The 15,268-nt window shown below is 35.1% G+C and overlaps 1 protein-coding gene across 3 annotated transcripts in view; it reads left to right on the top strand.

Annotated features, from left to right (window-relative positions):
- LOC150091741 (uncharacterized) overlaps positions 1–15,268 on the top strand; it is a 468,496-nt gene that overhangs the window by 147,861 nt on the left and 305,367 nt on the right. For all 3 annotated transcript variants that reach the window (XM_090376795.1, XM_090376796.1, XM_090376797.1), the window contains one exon: positions 8,969–9,142. In XM_090376795.1, coding sequence (XP_090232921.1) covers positions 8,969–9,142 — 174 coding nt within the window. The remainder of the gene's footprint in view (positions 1–8,968; positions 9,143–15,268) is intronic.

Raw genomic sequence — 15,268 nt, 5'->3', positions numbered from 1 at the left:
TTCCTCCAATTAGGAACTAAGAGTTTAAGGGCAAGTACGTGCATTCGTTATAAAAATTAAATGTTTAAATATGGAATATTTTTCTCTAATTTGTTGTGTATTTTTCTTTAATAGGATTAGATAAAAGGACTTTAAGGACAACATACATATCCTTGGACTGGTCATTAATGATGTTGATATTGACGATGAGTGAAAATGGAAAGTTCTGCATGAAGAATATTTAAATATTAAATATTTGGCTCTAATTTATTCCGAAATTTATTTTGAATAAATTTGTTGCTCAGTGAAATGGTAGTTTGTCTTTTTTATATCTTTTTAACTATTTGTGTGAAACTTTGCATAATTGGTCAATGTGTCCCAAATAACTAGAATCCACTATACTTTTTTAACCAGTGACTCAGTTATTTTCCCTGGAACAGAAGTTAATCTTGCGGGTCTATAGTTACTCACTTTGCCCTTTGATTCCTATTTGCACATAGGAGAGATTTGTATATTTCCAGTTTATAGGGACCCCCCCCCCCCCAGTCCAAGGATCTCTTATAATTATGGCCAAAGGTTTGCTTGCCTCTCTTGGTGGTAGATGTAATTTGTGAAACCAAGATGCGATAAAAGTTATCACATCTTAGTGTACATACAGTAGACTCCCAATTTAACAGGGGAGGTCAGGAAATTAATTTCTCCTGATAATCAATTTCCTGGGTAATCCATGAAATAAACAAAATCAGGATTATGAACAATATACATTTAATATTAAAAAAAAAACCAGATTTGTATACATATGTTCAGTTATTTATTGAAAGAGGAATGTAAAGAAGTTTATTTGCATCACTGACCTTCCTATGAATGGCAGAATGTAAAATGCTGACACCCCAGCACCTTTTTCACATTTATTGGTGAGTTTAAGTTTTTGTTGTATTGAAAGAACAATTCTTTTTCTTTTTAACAATGGGTAACTTTAAAACTTGAAATAAATGGAAACAAAGTATGTACTTGCTGAACAGCTGGAACTCAGTGTGTCTGCCCACTCAACATGCAGTAACTGATGAACATTGAATACATACTTGTTTGTATCATGTCCCTAATGATTGAACGAATCCCTACGGAACAGGATTTTACAATAAACTCCCAGTGGTGGGTGGATTAAGTGTTTGTGGAGGCCTTAAGTGATTTTTTTAAAAGCATTTAAATTTAAAAATAAATTATTGTAAGTAGGTACTGTAATTTTTTTTAAGACATTTAGATCAATTTTTTTTTTCATCCCCAGTTAATCTGCCTCTGGATGATTGGGAGTCTACTGTAGCATCAGTTCCAATCTCAGTGAGATCCATTTCCACTTACAGTACCAAGCCTTTTACTTTTTTGTAATCTGACAGAATCTCAATTATCTGTTGCCTCAACCATTTCTCATTTTTGGTTGCCTGATTATTTTCAGTATGATGCCTTTCACTTCAAAGATGGTACTTCTGCATATGTCTGCTGTAATATTCCTTGTCAAGATGGCTTAACTTATCTCTGCTTTCTGATCTGTGACTTAAAATCTTTCTATCCTATTCTGCCAAATTCATATGTTACCTTTATCATTTTCCTAACTCTGCTAATTGCTTGGAACACTTTGGTACTTGACTTTCTCCAGTATAACTTTCCTAACAGGTGGGTAAGTTTCTTTGGCGATTTTAATATTTTCATCTCGCTGGCTTTAGTTTTATTGTTACATGGACCCAGCTGCTAGAGATGCAGGGCCTTTATGACTTGCTAACAACATCGCATAACAACATCATTTACTGACTAAATTATGAGACAATCCTAATCACCTGCCCAAAACTTTTGATGTTTTCTCTACCAATAGCTCTTTAAAGTACAATCGGCAGTAATGGTCCTCTAGGCATTTCACTTCACAACTTGGTAATGGTATTTTCTTCAGTGGACCCCCCCCCCCCTCTCTCTCTCTCTCTCATGGCCATTCCTGTTTGGCATGAAGAATGCCGAGTGGGATGATTTACATAATTTATGTTCTTTTCTTTAGTTGGATTACTGTTTTAAATTGTCTGCCAGTGTTTACTTATTGTGTCAGTGGAATTATTCTTGTAGGGATGAAATCCCTTTTTCTGTATTTCTTCCTAAAATCTTGTCCTTTATCTAAACCTGAGTTTTTCAAAAGATGTTCTAAGGCACATTCATGATAAGAACGTAGCATTTAATTGGCTTATATCAATCTCCAGCTTCATTTGCTGCTTACACTAAAGCTTGCAACAATTGTAAAACAGTTATTAATCAGTCCAAACTATTTTGAATAAGCTATGGAAGAAATTTGCTTGTTGAAATGGTAGTCGAGCATTCTAGTCTCTTGCCAAAGCTGCCATTTCTGACTGTTTGCTACACTTTCACCTCTGTTACAACCTGATGGTTGTGTTACTGAGTGCTGTATACAGGTCAGGAGGCCTGATTTTAGAAGGGATGTGGAGCTGCTGGAATGAGTACAGAGAAGGGCACTGAGATTGAAGGGAACAAAGGGTTGCATTACCAAGAAAGACTTAAGTTCTGCAGATTGCAGCATCTGGAGACTAGGCACCTGTGAAGTGATCTGATTGAGGTGTATAAGACCTTGAATGTTTTGAGCAAGCTCAACGCTTATGGGATTCTTTCTTATGCTCAGATTATGCACCCAAGGGGACATAAATTCAAATCGAGGAAAGTTGTAGAACAGATGTGCGGAAATTTGCCTTTAGCAAGCAGGTGGTTGATTGCTGGAACAAACTTCCATCTGTTGCTGTGGAAGTTGATATCTTAAATAAATTCAAGGAAAAACTGGACAAACTTTTGGAATGATTGGGTGGGTGAAATGAAGTTTTTTGGCTTATGCTATATAAGCTTGCTTTCTTATATCATATGCTTCTACTAATGCTAATGTTACAACCTCAGCTAAAAATAAACATGACTTAGGAGTATGATGATCTTGATAACCTCTTACCATACCCAGTACATTTCAGTCAGTGTCTCCAATGTCTGCCAACAGAATGTTAGAAGAATTGTGAACAATCTTAATGCCAAGAAAGCTACAGGTCCTGATTTCATTTCTCCACTTGTTTTCAAAACCCGTGCTTCAGCATTTTTCCATTTTACACTTTATTTCACAAAATTTGTTGCACTATTTCACTACTTTATTACACTAAATTTGAATATTAAGTCATTTCCTAAAAGAGTGACATTCCTCCTTTCCAGGTATCATTCTATTGTCTTACCACTACTCTTTCCAAAGAAATCCATTGACCACCAACTTAAAACTGTCTTCCATCTGATCAATTATTGCCAGTGTTAATCTGCTGGTGATATGTTGACTTATATTATTCATCTTTGGACAAATCCAATGGAAAGGTTTGTTGAAATTGAAACAGTTACTCTTGACATTTCTAAGGGTTCTGATCATTTAGCATAGAAGTCTTTTAAACAAGCTCTGATATTATAGATTGCTGGCTATTTTTGGCTATTGTGTATCCAGTTTCTCTCACCCAAGAGAATCAAAGACCATTAGGTAATGGTCTTTGATTCTCTTGTCTTCTAACTTCTCTAATAATGTCAGTGTTCCTAAAAGTTCATTTCCTTCTCCTACTCTGTTCCCTGGTGTAGTACAGTTGTGCCCCCGTATCTGCTGATTCAGTTACCTGCAGTTAACCCCGGAGGAAAAAACTTAGCATGTACTACTCGCATGTCTAATATGATGCTTCCCTTTGTATTTTACAATGTTGATTTTAAATCTAATAGCTTCCCTTTATTTTTTCTAATGTTGCGTATGGTTTGGTCACCAACATTATAATGGTTCTGTAGAGATTTAACGGGTGCACCATTTTCAAACTTTTGAATAATTTCAAGTTTTTGTTTAATTTGAAAGTACAACTCTTGTGTTTACTCATCATTTTAGTGATTTCTAAACAAAAAAAAAAAAAAAAAAAAAAATCCTATGGAAAAAAAAAATTTCTGACATAACGAAATGAAAATTTATCCTTTTGTGGTGCGACGGAACACAACAATCGATGCAATGCACTAAATTGAACTAAACATTTGGTGTCTCTTTTTTTTCCCTAGCCCCCGCCGCCGCGTTTTGTTTTGAGCAATAGGTGTGAAGATAGCGGAGATTGCAAGATAATAGGTACACTAATCTCCCAATGATGACTTATATATAATGCCAGTTCTTGTCGCTTATTTATGATTTGCAAAACATCTGTTTATACCTATTCTAGTTATTACTCGAATTTTATGATTTCTGGTAGTTTTTTTTTTTTTTTTTTAATTTGGAGTCTTGAAATGTCCCAGTAAATTGAGTCTGCTGTACTTTATTATTACCGTATTTAATGTTGGTAATGTCTTACTGTGTGTTTAACTTATCAGTTAAACTTTATTATACGTATGTACGTTTAAGAAAATCATGTTATGTATGGGGTCAGCAGGTGTTTGCTTATATCCACGGTTTCAGCCATCCACGGTAGGTCTTGGAATGTATCCTTTGTGGATACTGGGGTCTTACTGTAATGACTTTTCACTGACTGGAAATCCTATCCCTAGTTTTGCTGATTATAGCATACTACAATCTGCCTTCCACAATCAAAGAATGCTGATCTTAAATGGGGATAAGATAACTTAGTTAATTTCAATCCTAAAACTCAAGTTCTTTTTTTTTCCCCAAAAAAAAAAAAAAAATACTATTGCTATGCTCATCTTCAGTGACATTCAGATTTCTAGTGAAGGTCACATATCTCTATTAGGTATTACCCTGACATGATCTCTCTCTTTCTTGGCATAACCACATCACAGGTTGCTCCCTTCTTCCATCAGAAACACTGGATTTTCTTTGGAATATTGTTTCCACATCTGGGGTGGTGCTGCCACAACCTCTCTGCCTTCTAGACTCCATTCAAAAGAGGACAGTCAGGTTAATTAATGATTTGCCACTTACAAAGTCTTTTTTACTCTTTGTCTCAAGTATGTTCAATCTCTGCCTTATGCTTTTTCTGTAGATATTTTTGTGAGAACTGTTTTTTTTGAATTGGCATCTGTAGCAACCAGTTAACATTCATTTACCTTCCAACTCCGTAATCATAGAAACAAACTTTCCTCTTCCTCATTTATCCTTTCTACTTCTGTTCTCTGAAACAACCTTCCTTCATTTATTTTCTGAAAATTATAATTCACAGAAATGTACAAGTTAGTGCAAATGCAGCCGACCGGGCTAGCTGGGTGGGTAAAGCGCCTTCCTGGCAACCCAAAGGTCGCGGGTTCGAATCCCGCCTCGGGCTTGGATCAAAGTACTGCAAAAACCTTGGGAGGTGCATTATGGCCACAGAAGCCGATGCGCCAATAACTACCAAAGAAAAAAAAAAAGAAAAAAAAAGTGCAAATGCATCATATTAGTACACAGCAAAAACTCTAAATTTGCAAGAACAGCATTGTTTAAGTTAAATCTCATTGTGCGCCTCCGTAGCCAGGTGGGAAGGAGCAGCAGTGCGTAGCACATGCTTCTTGATTAGACCGGGGTTCGAGCCCGTCACCATCAAATACGGAGTATGCGGAAAGGTCAAGGAATGACCACCGCATATCCCGGAGCAATATGGCCTTAGTTGCTAATGCTCCTAAAAACCAAAATAACAACAACAAATCTCATTGTGAATACCTTCACGAGTTGCCATGATATTGCACTACTTCGAATAAGTAATGCCTCATGAAAATTCTCTTACTGTCATATTCCTGCTACTTCACTAGGTTTTTTTTGTTTACTTTTTTTTTTTTTTTTTTAACTCAGGCCAGGCGCAAAGGAGAAGACATTGTTATTTATTCTCAGCGGATACCACCACCCAGACGGCACTGTTTCGGGGCTATTTGGCCCTTCTTTGGTGAGTGTGTGGGTGGGTAGTAGGTACCCTGGTGATGCATTAATGACAAAACAGTTATGAAGTACAGTATAACTCCATAATATGAGAGATGCCTGATGTATAAGATAAGTTTAGACAAATGAAATAGCCCCGAAACAGTGCTGTCTGGGTGGTGATATCTGCTAAGAATAAGTAACAATGTCTTCTCCTTAGGTGAAGCATTACTTATTTAAAGTAGTGCAATATCATGGCAACTCATTGTGAAAGTAGTATTCACAATATGAGATTTAACTTAAACGATGCCGTTCTTGCAAATTTAGAGTTTTTGCTGTGTACTAATATGATGCATTTGCACTAACTTGTACATTGTCAAATTCTCTCACATCATGAGGCTTAAGCCCTTAAAGCATTTCAATTCACAGAAATTTGTTTAACATCAACAAGTCTTGTCTTCTAAGCCACAGTCCATGAAGTACAAAGCATTATACATTTTAAAACAATTCTTGTGCAATATTAACAGTGTGCTTTATTTCATATAATTACTGTATTTCCCCATGTATAAGACGCACCCTTTTTCGAAAAATTTGGGGTCTAAAAACTGGGTGCGTCTTATATAGTGGTTGTAGATGTTTTTGCTTGCATTTCCTGCTTTTTTACGCTTGTTGTCTTTGCGCTCATTGTTTCGCACTTGTTACCGGTATATTAGGTTATGTTTTGCCACGTTCTGCCCAGAAATGGCTCAGAAAAGATTTTTGTACAGTGCTGAATTCAAGTTAAAAGTGATGCAGTTTGCAAAAGTGAATAGAAATCGTGCTACTGAACGTAAGTTTGGTCCTCCTCCAACTGAGAAAACAATCAGAGACTGGCTACGGGAAGAAAAAACCCTACTGAAAACACCACGGCAGAAGAAGGCCATGAGAGGCAAGTCAGCAAAATGGCCTGATTTAGAGAGGGAATTGAAGATATGGATTGAAGAGCAAAGGGCAATTGGAATTCCTGTGTCCACAAAGATGGTTCAGCATGAGGCAAAAAGAATTGCTGATGAAAAAGAAGTTACTGATTTCAAAGGAGGACACAAATTGGTGCTTCAGGTTCATGAAACAGAATGGACTTAAGTATGTGCACATGCACCAGACTTGCCCAAAAGATGCCTGAAAGCTATGAGCAGAAGGTCCTTGATTTTCATCGTTTTGTCATTCAATGTTGGAAGACACATCAGTTTGAGTTGGGACAGATTGCAAATGTGGATGAAGTCCCCCTTCAATTTGATGTCCCAAGTAACAGAACTGTTGATAAGAAGGGAGTGAAAACTGTAACTGTGAAGACAAGTGGACATGAAAAGAGCAATTATACAGTTTTTCTAGCTTGTTGTGCCGACGGAACCAAGCTGCCTCCTATGCTTGGTTCCGTCGTAGCTGGAACTGAGGACGAGGCAATATATGAAGACAGTGATTCGTCATCAGACACAGATGAGGATAAGCTAATGGATGGGAGTTTTGACAGTGATGAGGAGTTGTAAATTTTATGATGAATAAAACTTGAGTTCAATAACTTTAATATATATGTAATACATTTTTTTTTTTTCAAATTTCGGGTGCCAAAATTAAGGTGCATCTTATACATGGGGAAATATGGTACATTGATTTTTAGACAAAAATTTACGCCTTGTTCCTGGAAAATTCTCTTACTGTCATATTCCTGCTACTTCACTAGGTTTTTTTCCCTTTACTTTTTTTTTTTTACTCAGGACAGGCACAAAACCATCACCTTTTTTCCCTATCCCCTATGTGATTATGGGGGGGGAGAGGGAGGTAGAGGATTTGTATCGATGATTTATTGTTAAACCCACTAACCTGGTGATCATGCTGGTGTATAAACAAGAACCTATTATTGTTTTCTGGGAATTCTTCTTTCCATAAGCTTATGTAGAGCAGCCATAACAGACTGTTGTAATCCTACCAGATAAATTTCTCTGCATCATTCTCACTCCAATTTTTTTTTTCCCTTCCTTAGTTCTTTGCATGTTTAAAAAAAAAAAATTGTCAGTAATTCACTTTTGTTAATTCTTCTCTAACCCAGGGCTTAAACATGGTTGCTGTGGCATGACGAGGTAAGCTTAGTGATTGAGAGCCATCTGTTCTTTGCTGTAGTTGTTGGCTTGTATCATGTAATAATTTATGCATCTTTTATAAAGGTGCAGTGGACTCTGTGGAAATACTAAATTATCAGTCACTATTTTACAGATGAAATCTTAATGGTTGAAAGAATGTGACAAAGAATAATAGTCCACCCAGTCATATCTTGCTTTCATTAGAACAGTGTGAAAATTGAAGTTATCTGGAGATCATTTCTTCCCCAATATTGATGCAGAAAATTATCCCTTTTTTAATTGATCAGCAAAACAAATATTCAAGGATTGTTTGTTTATGAAAACATTGTGCTGTTTATTTTATTTATGGAGACTTGTTTGCATGCAACTGTGATCACAAGTTGTCTTTTGTGGAGTAACTTGGAATTACTTACTTTAACATATAATACCTAAGGGATTATATGTTAAAGCCCATACTCACATCTGGTGAGTATGGGCTTGGCACACCCAGGGTCCTGAGTTGGATATCATCATTCTTCATTCTCCTGGTGATTCCTCTCTCTCTCTCTCTCTCTCGGGGTAACTCAGGAATTTTTTTTTTTTTTGGCTGGTGCAGCATAAGCCTCAGGCTTCCTTGCACCACATGGCTAATAATAATAATATAATGTTTAAAAATTAATCACACAAAGAATTTAATTGTAATTTTCACAATTTAATTATCAACAGACCATCCCATATTGTTTTGGGATGTTGAATGATATCAGCTGCTTTAGGAAGTTGACATTATGAATTTAAAGCTAAAAAGTTAAATACTGGCATTTTCACCTCATCACTTGACTCGAGTCAATATAATAACTGCTTGCTAATTTTCTAAGTTGCATTATATATATTATGCATAGTCATTTTATGATAATTGTACTATATCATTATGAACATTATGTGTTAATATGTTGTGATAAATAGTCAGTGTTGTTTAGATTTATGTTTATTATGTATTTATTTTATTTTATTATTTTAGATTATAAGAGTTCCAAGGCACAGGTAGCTATTTCCACAATGGAAGACAACTCGAGAGCAAATGCACAGACAGTTACTTCTGAGGCAATCAACACTGCCAACGTTAGCCTAACAGACCATTTATCCTTCCCTCCACATAATCAAATAGAAACATACAATAGCCATTGTGTCAGTGGTAAGTTAAAATGACTCTTGATGTATAGTGATTAATATGCTGATTCCACCACATTAATATTCTGTGGCTTACATTTCTCTTAAATTTTAATTATCCAGTGAAAATATTTATCAGCAGGTGAAATTTAATGGTTAAACTTCTCTACATAGCTTATAAAAAAATTGGAGCATTAATTTGATCATAGGAAATGCCTTAAATATCAATTATTGTTGAGATATTGCATGCTCAAACCATTCAAGGCTTTATACACCTCTATCAGAGGTGTATAAAGCCTTGAATGGTTTGAGCATGCTCAATGCTGATGGGATTCTTCCTCTAGCTCAGAATAATCACCTGAGAGGGCATAAATTCAAATTGAGGAAAGACAGATGTAGGATAGACGTGCGGAAATTTGCCTTTAGCCAGCGGGTGGTTGGTTGGTGGAACAGACTTCCATCCCTTGTAGTGGAGGTTGATAGCCTAAATAAGTTTAAGGCTCAGCTGGACAGGTATTTTGAACGAACAGAGGGGTGAAGTGGAAGTGGTGTGTTTTTTTTTTTTTTTTTGGCTGATGCTGAATAAGCTTGCTTTCTTGCATCAAATGCCTCTACTAATGGTAATGATAATACTGTGCTATATCAGTGTGGTTGCACCCTTTCCTAATACCATCATTTCATTATTCCATCAGGCATCATAACCATTTATTTTTGTGACAGTGCTCCTAACAAAAATAAGATATATTTAGACTATGGATTGCAAACTGTATGCTAGTTTTGCAGTGTCCGTATTTTCCTGCTCGATAAAACTGCTATTCAGTATACAATATTTTGTCCTGATGCTAGGCTTTATTTTCAAGAATTGCAGTAAAAGGTTACTATTCTTTTTTTTCTTTTTTTTTTCCCTTTTAAAAAAATCAGTGAGAGCAAAACAATTAAAAAAATAATAATAATAAATAAAACTTGATCTGTGGACTGAGTGTTTGTTTGGCTTTCTCCTGCATTCCATTAATTACTTCTTTGTTCTGAGTTATATAAGATGAACCCATATTTCATACTCAGTAACAATGTGGCTCATATTTCCACTGTTCATGAATACCCAATATTTATGATGGAGAATCATTCTTTTTCACTATTTGATTCCTTCTCCATCTTGCTGTACTAGAGTAGGTGCCATAGTGTTTGGTTTTCATTTCCAATGCAATGCATACATTATGAATTTGAAACAAGATAACTTGATACTTTGCACTATCAAGTTTGAGATATGCATTACACTATTCCACATCAATCTAATATACTACAACAATGGTGGCAAGTTTCAAATGGTACAACTTCTACCGATACTAAGTAATAACCTACAAAATCTGTATCTAAATTCAAAATAAACTATGTATCATAACTAGGAATGTAACGCTATTTCTAGAAAATAAATTAATATGCTAATTAAGTCAATAAAACGATAAAAATTTAGGAAAAACTTCTATTAGCTGGAGCCATAAAAACTTTGCCTGCATGGAGCTACTCTCATTCCTGAATCCTATTGTGCTCTATGATGGACGCCCAGAGCGATCGTCATCATCAACCAACATTTGACCATTTTTAAAATGGTTAAACCAGTAGTAGGTCTGCGCCTGGCCAAAAGCTTGTTTCAACTTCTTATGGATGTCTGCTGCTGTATCATTAAGAAGGAAACAAAACTTGATGCAAGCACGTTGCTGTCTCACATCAGACATAGCAAACTACACTAAATACACCGCCAAAGAACTGCACATCCAATGACTATCCAGCCCGACACCATGTGGCACACTGATTCACAAAGGATCCTACAGTGTTATCTAACACCGCAAATCCCTGCTAGATGTAGTTCCCGTGCAACATTCAAATTTCAGGAACATTTGGGTAGCACATCGTAGATGCCATATAGTGCCTTAAGCTGGTAAAGTCCATTCTCCTGAAATTAAAACCCGTGCCTTTACCTTTAACTACTGCAACATCTTTCTTCATATTCCAACTGATGGCTGTGTGATCACTATCTGCCAGTAGTTTATATAAATATCTGAAGCTATTTTTACCTTTTTAAAATTATTCTTGAAAATATTTAAATAATTGAAAATAATATTGAGGCTGCAATGAAATTTATAAGAAGTTTTGAGATAAATACACAAATACTGATGTAAAAGCAGTAGATCCTGATGTGAACTGTTGTGGTGCTTGCATGATAGACAAGTAGCAACAAATTAACTAAACCAAAAAAAACTATTAGGGGACAAACTGTGTGTGTGTGTGTGTGTGTGTGTCTCCATCTATCCATACCAGACATAATGCACCTGAGCCCTGGACTGAAAAGGACTCCCCTAATCCCATCAAAGGTCTCTCTCTTTGCTAGATTTAGCAAATTCATTAACTTCTTCCAAATTTGTATTGTGTGTAAGCTAGTGTTTGAATAAATGTTGTAGAAATAACTTCACTATCAGATTTATAGACACTTGAAAAAAATTAGACTTTAATTGAATGCAAGGGTATTTTAATACTTCTTGATATATGCAGTGAGGCCTCAGAATGAAGAGTATCTAGGGCCTTAAAAATGCTAAAAGATGACCCCATGTATAATTCCTCATGCATTTAACAATCATTTTGGTCCCATTTTCACTGTTAGTAAAATGATTTATTTTCTTGTTTGAATCGTTTTATAATATATTGCATGGAATGGCTTCTACTGAGCATTTTTTTTATTTTTATTTTTTTTATGAAGATCTTAACAACCCAGTGAAACCACAGCATGCAAGATGGTGCAGTAGGTAAAATAAACTCAATTAAATTTAGAGCAAAAGCCTCATGCTATTATAAGAGCTATAAAACATTATTATACATAATGATAATGATTCTTTATTAACATAAATTGTATACATTAGTGATTCTTTACACAGAAAGCCAGAGGAATCTTACAGTACGTTGTTTATACATGTGAACAAACACAGATACAAGCTACATTGAGAATTTACATAAAATAACGAATAAAAATTAAAAAAAAAAAAAATGTAATAGTAATTAAAATGGGAAAATGCATGGTATGCATTCACTTTGTATGCAGCAGTGAGCAAACTAAGTTTGCTACTTATTGTATCAGTCTCATTGTGGAGGTAATATATAAAAAGGATTGAAAGAACACTACTACACATTGTAGTAGTAGTGTTTTTTTTTTTTTTTTTTTTTTTTTTTTATTTAGACTAGTGTGCAGCACCAAGGCAACTCATTGCAAAGTGCCTCCATAATATATTAATAGTACAGGCAGTTCCTGCTTTATGAGTTTTCGCTTTAAGAGTTCCTGGGTTTGAGGTGTTTTTTTTTTTTCCCCCTCTCTCAAGTTTCAACAAAATTGAAAATATGAACATTAATTGCAAAAAATGAATGTTAAACATTCATAAATACCACATTTCAAACCACGTGCGTACAGTGCACCCGCTTTACAATATTAATCTGTTCTAGAGACACCATCGTGTGGTGAAAATATCGTAACGTGAAACCAATAATACATTGTTTTTTAGTTATTCGTTCCAAGACCTCGGAAGTTGAAATTTTCGCCACACGATGGTGTCTCTGGAACAGATTAATATTGTAAAGCGGGTGCACTGTATTGTACAGCTATGCACGTGGTTTGAAATGTTTATCTCTCTAACAGGTAATTTTTATAATGTAAATTGTATTAGTTACCAATTCAAATCAATTAAAATGCACTACACTTTCATCGTTATCATATGTTCCGTTATAAGAATCAATTTTGAACGGCTTTGTGATATTTTTCTAAAACACATTTCTGGAGGTCACGACCATAAAACAACAAAAACAATTTGCACTTTCCGGTTTATTAGACTTTTCTGTTAGCACAATCTATTATAAATGGGTAGTAAACTCTATGTTATGTTATTGCATTTGCAAAAATACCGATAGCTGGAATTGTGTGGGTTTTTACGTTATTATGTCGAATTGTGTTTTTCCCCTTCACTGCAATCTTCAATCATATAAAAAACATAAATAAATTTTCAGAATCCCCTTCACTGCAATCTTCAATCATATAAAAAACATAAATAAATTTTCAGAATCTGCTCTTCATACTTTTTTTTTTTTTAAGCTTTGTAAACTTGTTACTCTACGCAAATCGTGTTATTTGCAATCTCACTTGTGCGTATCATTTTAAAAAAAAAAAAGGTAAACTGCGGCCATTATTAACCCACTGCAGGATGGTAGCCTCCTCATCAATTCATGCTGATGGAAATGGACCATAATCTGCCATGCTGGTCTGGTGCAGGTTGGCAGATTGACCGTATTCAGCAGTCAGGGGGCTTGAACCCCCAGTCTACTCAAAGAGAATGTGCTACTGCGCTCCTACTCCTGACCACTCAGCTACGGAGGCTGTTCGTGTTAGTTGCAATTTGTGCGTGCTGCTAAAAAAATGCATATGCATGCTATCGTGAAATTTATAAAGAAAAGAGAAGAGATTATCTTGGAAACAAATGCCTCTTGAAGCATTTCTGAAGAAGACAACTCCTTGTGCAACAAACCAACAGAGTGCCGACCCAACAGTTGAGCGATCAACGAGTGTGCATTTAGTTGATGATGATGATGAATAAACATTCTTTAACATTTGTAAGTCATAGATAATTTCTTTAAATTATAATTTGCTTGATTTTACAGGCTATATTTTCATTTCTTTGGATAAATCAATCATTGTTTAAAGATAAACTAATTATATAACTAATTTCATTGTTGAGAACGTAACCCCTGTTTTTAACATTGTCTATGGTAATGAATAGTTGCTTTATGAGCACACAGTAGGAATGAACTATCTGTATTTGCCATATAGTGCAAGGAAGCCATAGGCTTTTGCTGCACTGGCAAAAAAACAAGTATATAAGAAAATGTAAATTGTTTCTCTCCTCACACAGGTAACTATCCAGTTGACCTTTTAATTTATTGGAACTGTCAGCCTCAATTACCTGCAAGAGTAACTTGTTCCAGCAATTAGCAATTCACTGGCTAAAAGAATTTCCTACAATCTAATCTAAACCTCAACCACTAATTTGAATTTATGACCCCTTGTTCTGGAATTGTTTATAACAGTGAGAATTCCACCTTAATTCATTTTATTAATCCCTCTCAGAGCCTTATAAATTTTAATTAGATCACTTCTGATTGAGGTTTATATGGCTCTTGCTTTATATGAGATTGATGCGCTGACTAGAAAACCTAGCTTGCATGTTACTACAAACAGAATGAGACTATATATATATATATATAATGTTTTATCTCTCATAGCATGAGAGCTTTTGCTCTCAAAATATATTTGAGTTTATTTCAACAGTTTGGTTAAAGTATATCATCTGGTTGTAATCCATCTAAAGTATTATCTCCTCATCCATTTCTAAAGTATTCCATCTGGTTGTAATCTCAACTGGGTTGAGATTACAACCAGATGGAAATTTAGTGCTCTTCAAAATGGATAATTTTTTTTGGATAAATTTTGCATTTTTTTTCTCTTAATGTACTAAAATTGTTCAATAAATAGGTTCTATAGTCATTTTTATTAGTTATTTTTAAATTTAGCTAAGGATTTAATAAGTTATGACTTAAGTTCCATAGTCTTTGTATTGATGATTTTGGTGCAAATATACATCTTGAAATAACTAACTTGTAGTGTAGTGCATCATGGTAGTAATTGTACCATTTTAATTGTAGTAAATAAGTAGCTGAAAGGTTCTAGTCATATAGTTTCACGTTTCTTTTGTTTAGACTAAGAAATTAGAAAGTCAGTAATGTTATTTAGAAACATAGTGCAGCACATATTACATAACAATCTGGTAATGGCATACATTTTTATATTCTTAGCTCGTGTAGTAATTTTAAATTAAATTTAGATAAGAATCATGCCTCAGACTATAGCAGCAAAGCAAAAAGCTCAAAGTAGTGGGAACATTTTGGCTTGAGACAAACGCCAATGGCAGTGGTGATTCACAGCTATGTTTATTGTGCTAATTGTGGAGTTCTCTGTAGAGGGACATGGCCAAGGGGGCCAAGACATGGTCTGTGTGCTTTTGTTGTAGAGAGTTCAAGGAACTTTGCACCAAATCAGTGTTCTGATGGCTTATATGAGAGC

This window comes from Mastigoproctus giganteus, chromosome 1, assembly GCF_048544385.1.
Source record: "Mastigoproctus giganteus isolate SK-2022 chromosome 1, ASM4854438v1, whole genome shotgun sequence".
In the NCBI taxonomy this organism is placed as follows: domain Eukaryota; kingdom Metazoa; phylum Arthropoda; class Arachnida; order Uropygi; family Thelyphonidae; genus Mastigoproctus; species Mastigoproctus giganteus.
This window is presented reverse-complemented; position numbering and strand designations above follow the sequence as displayed.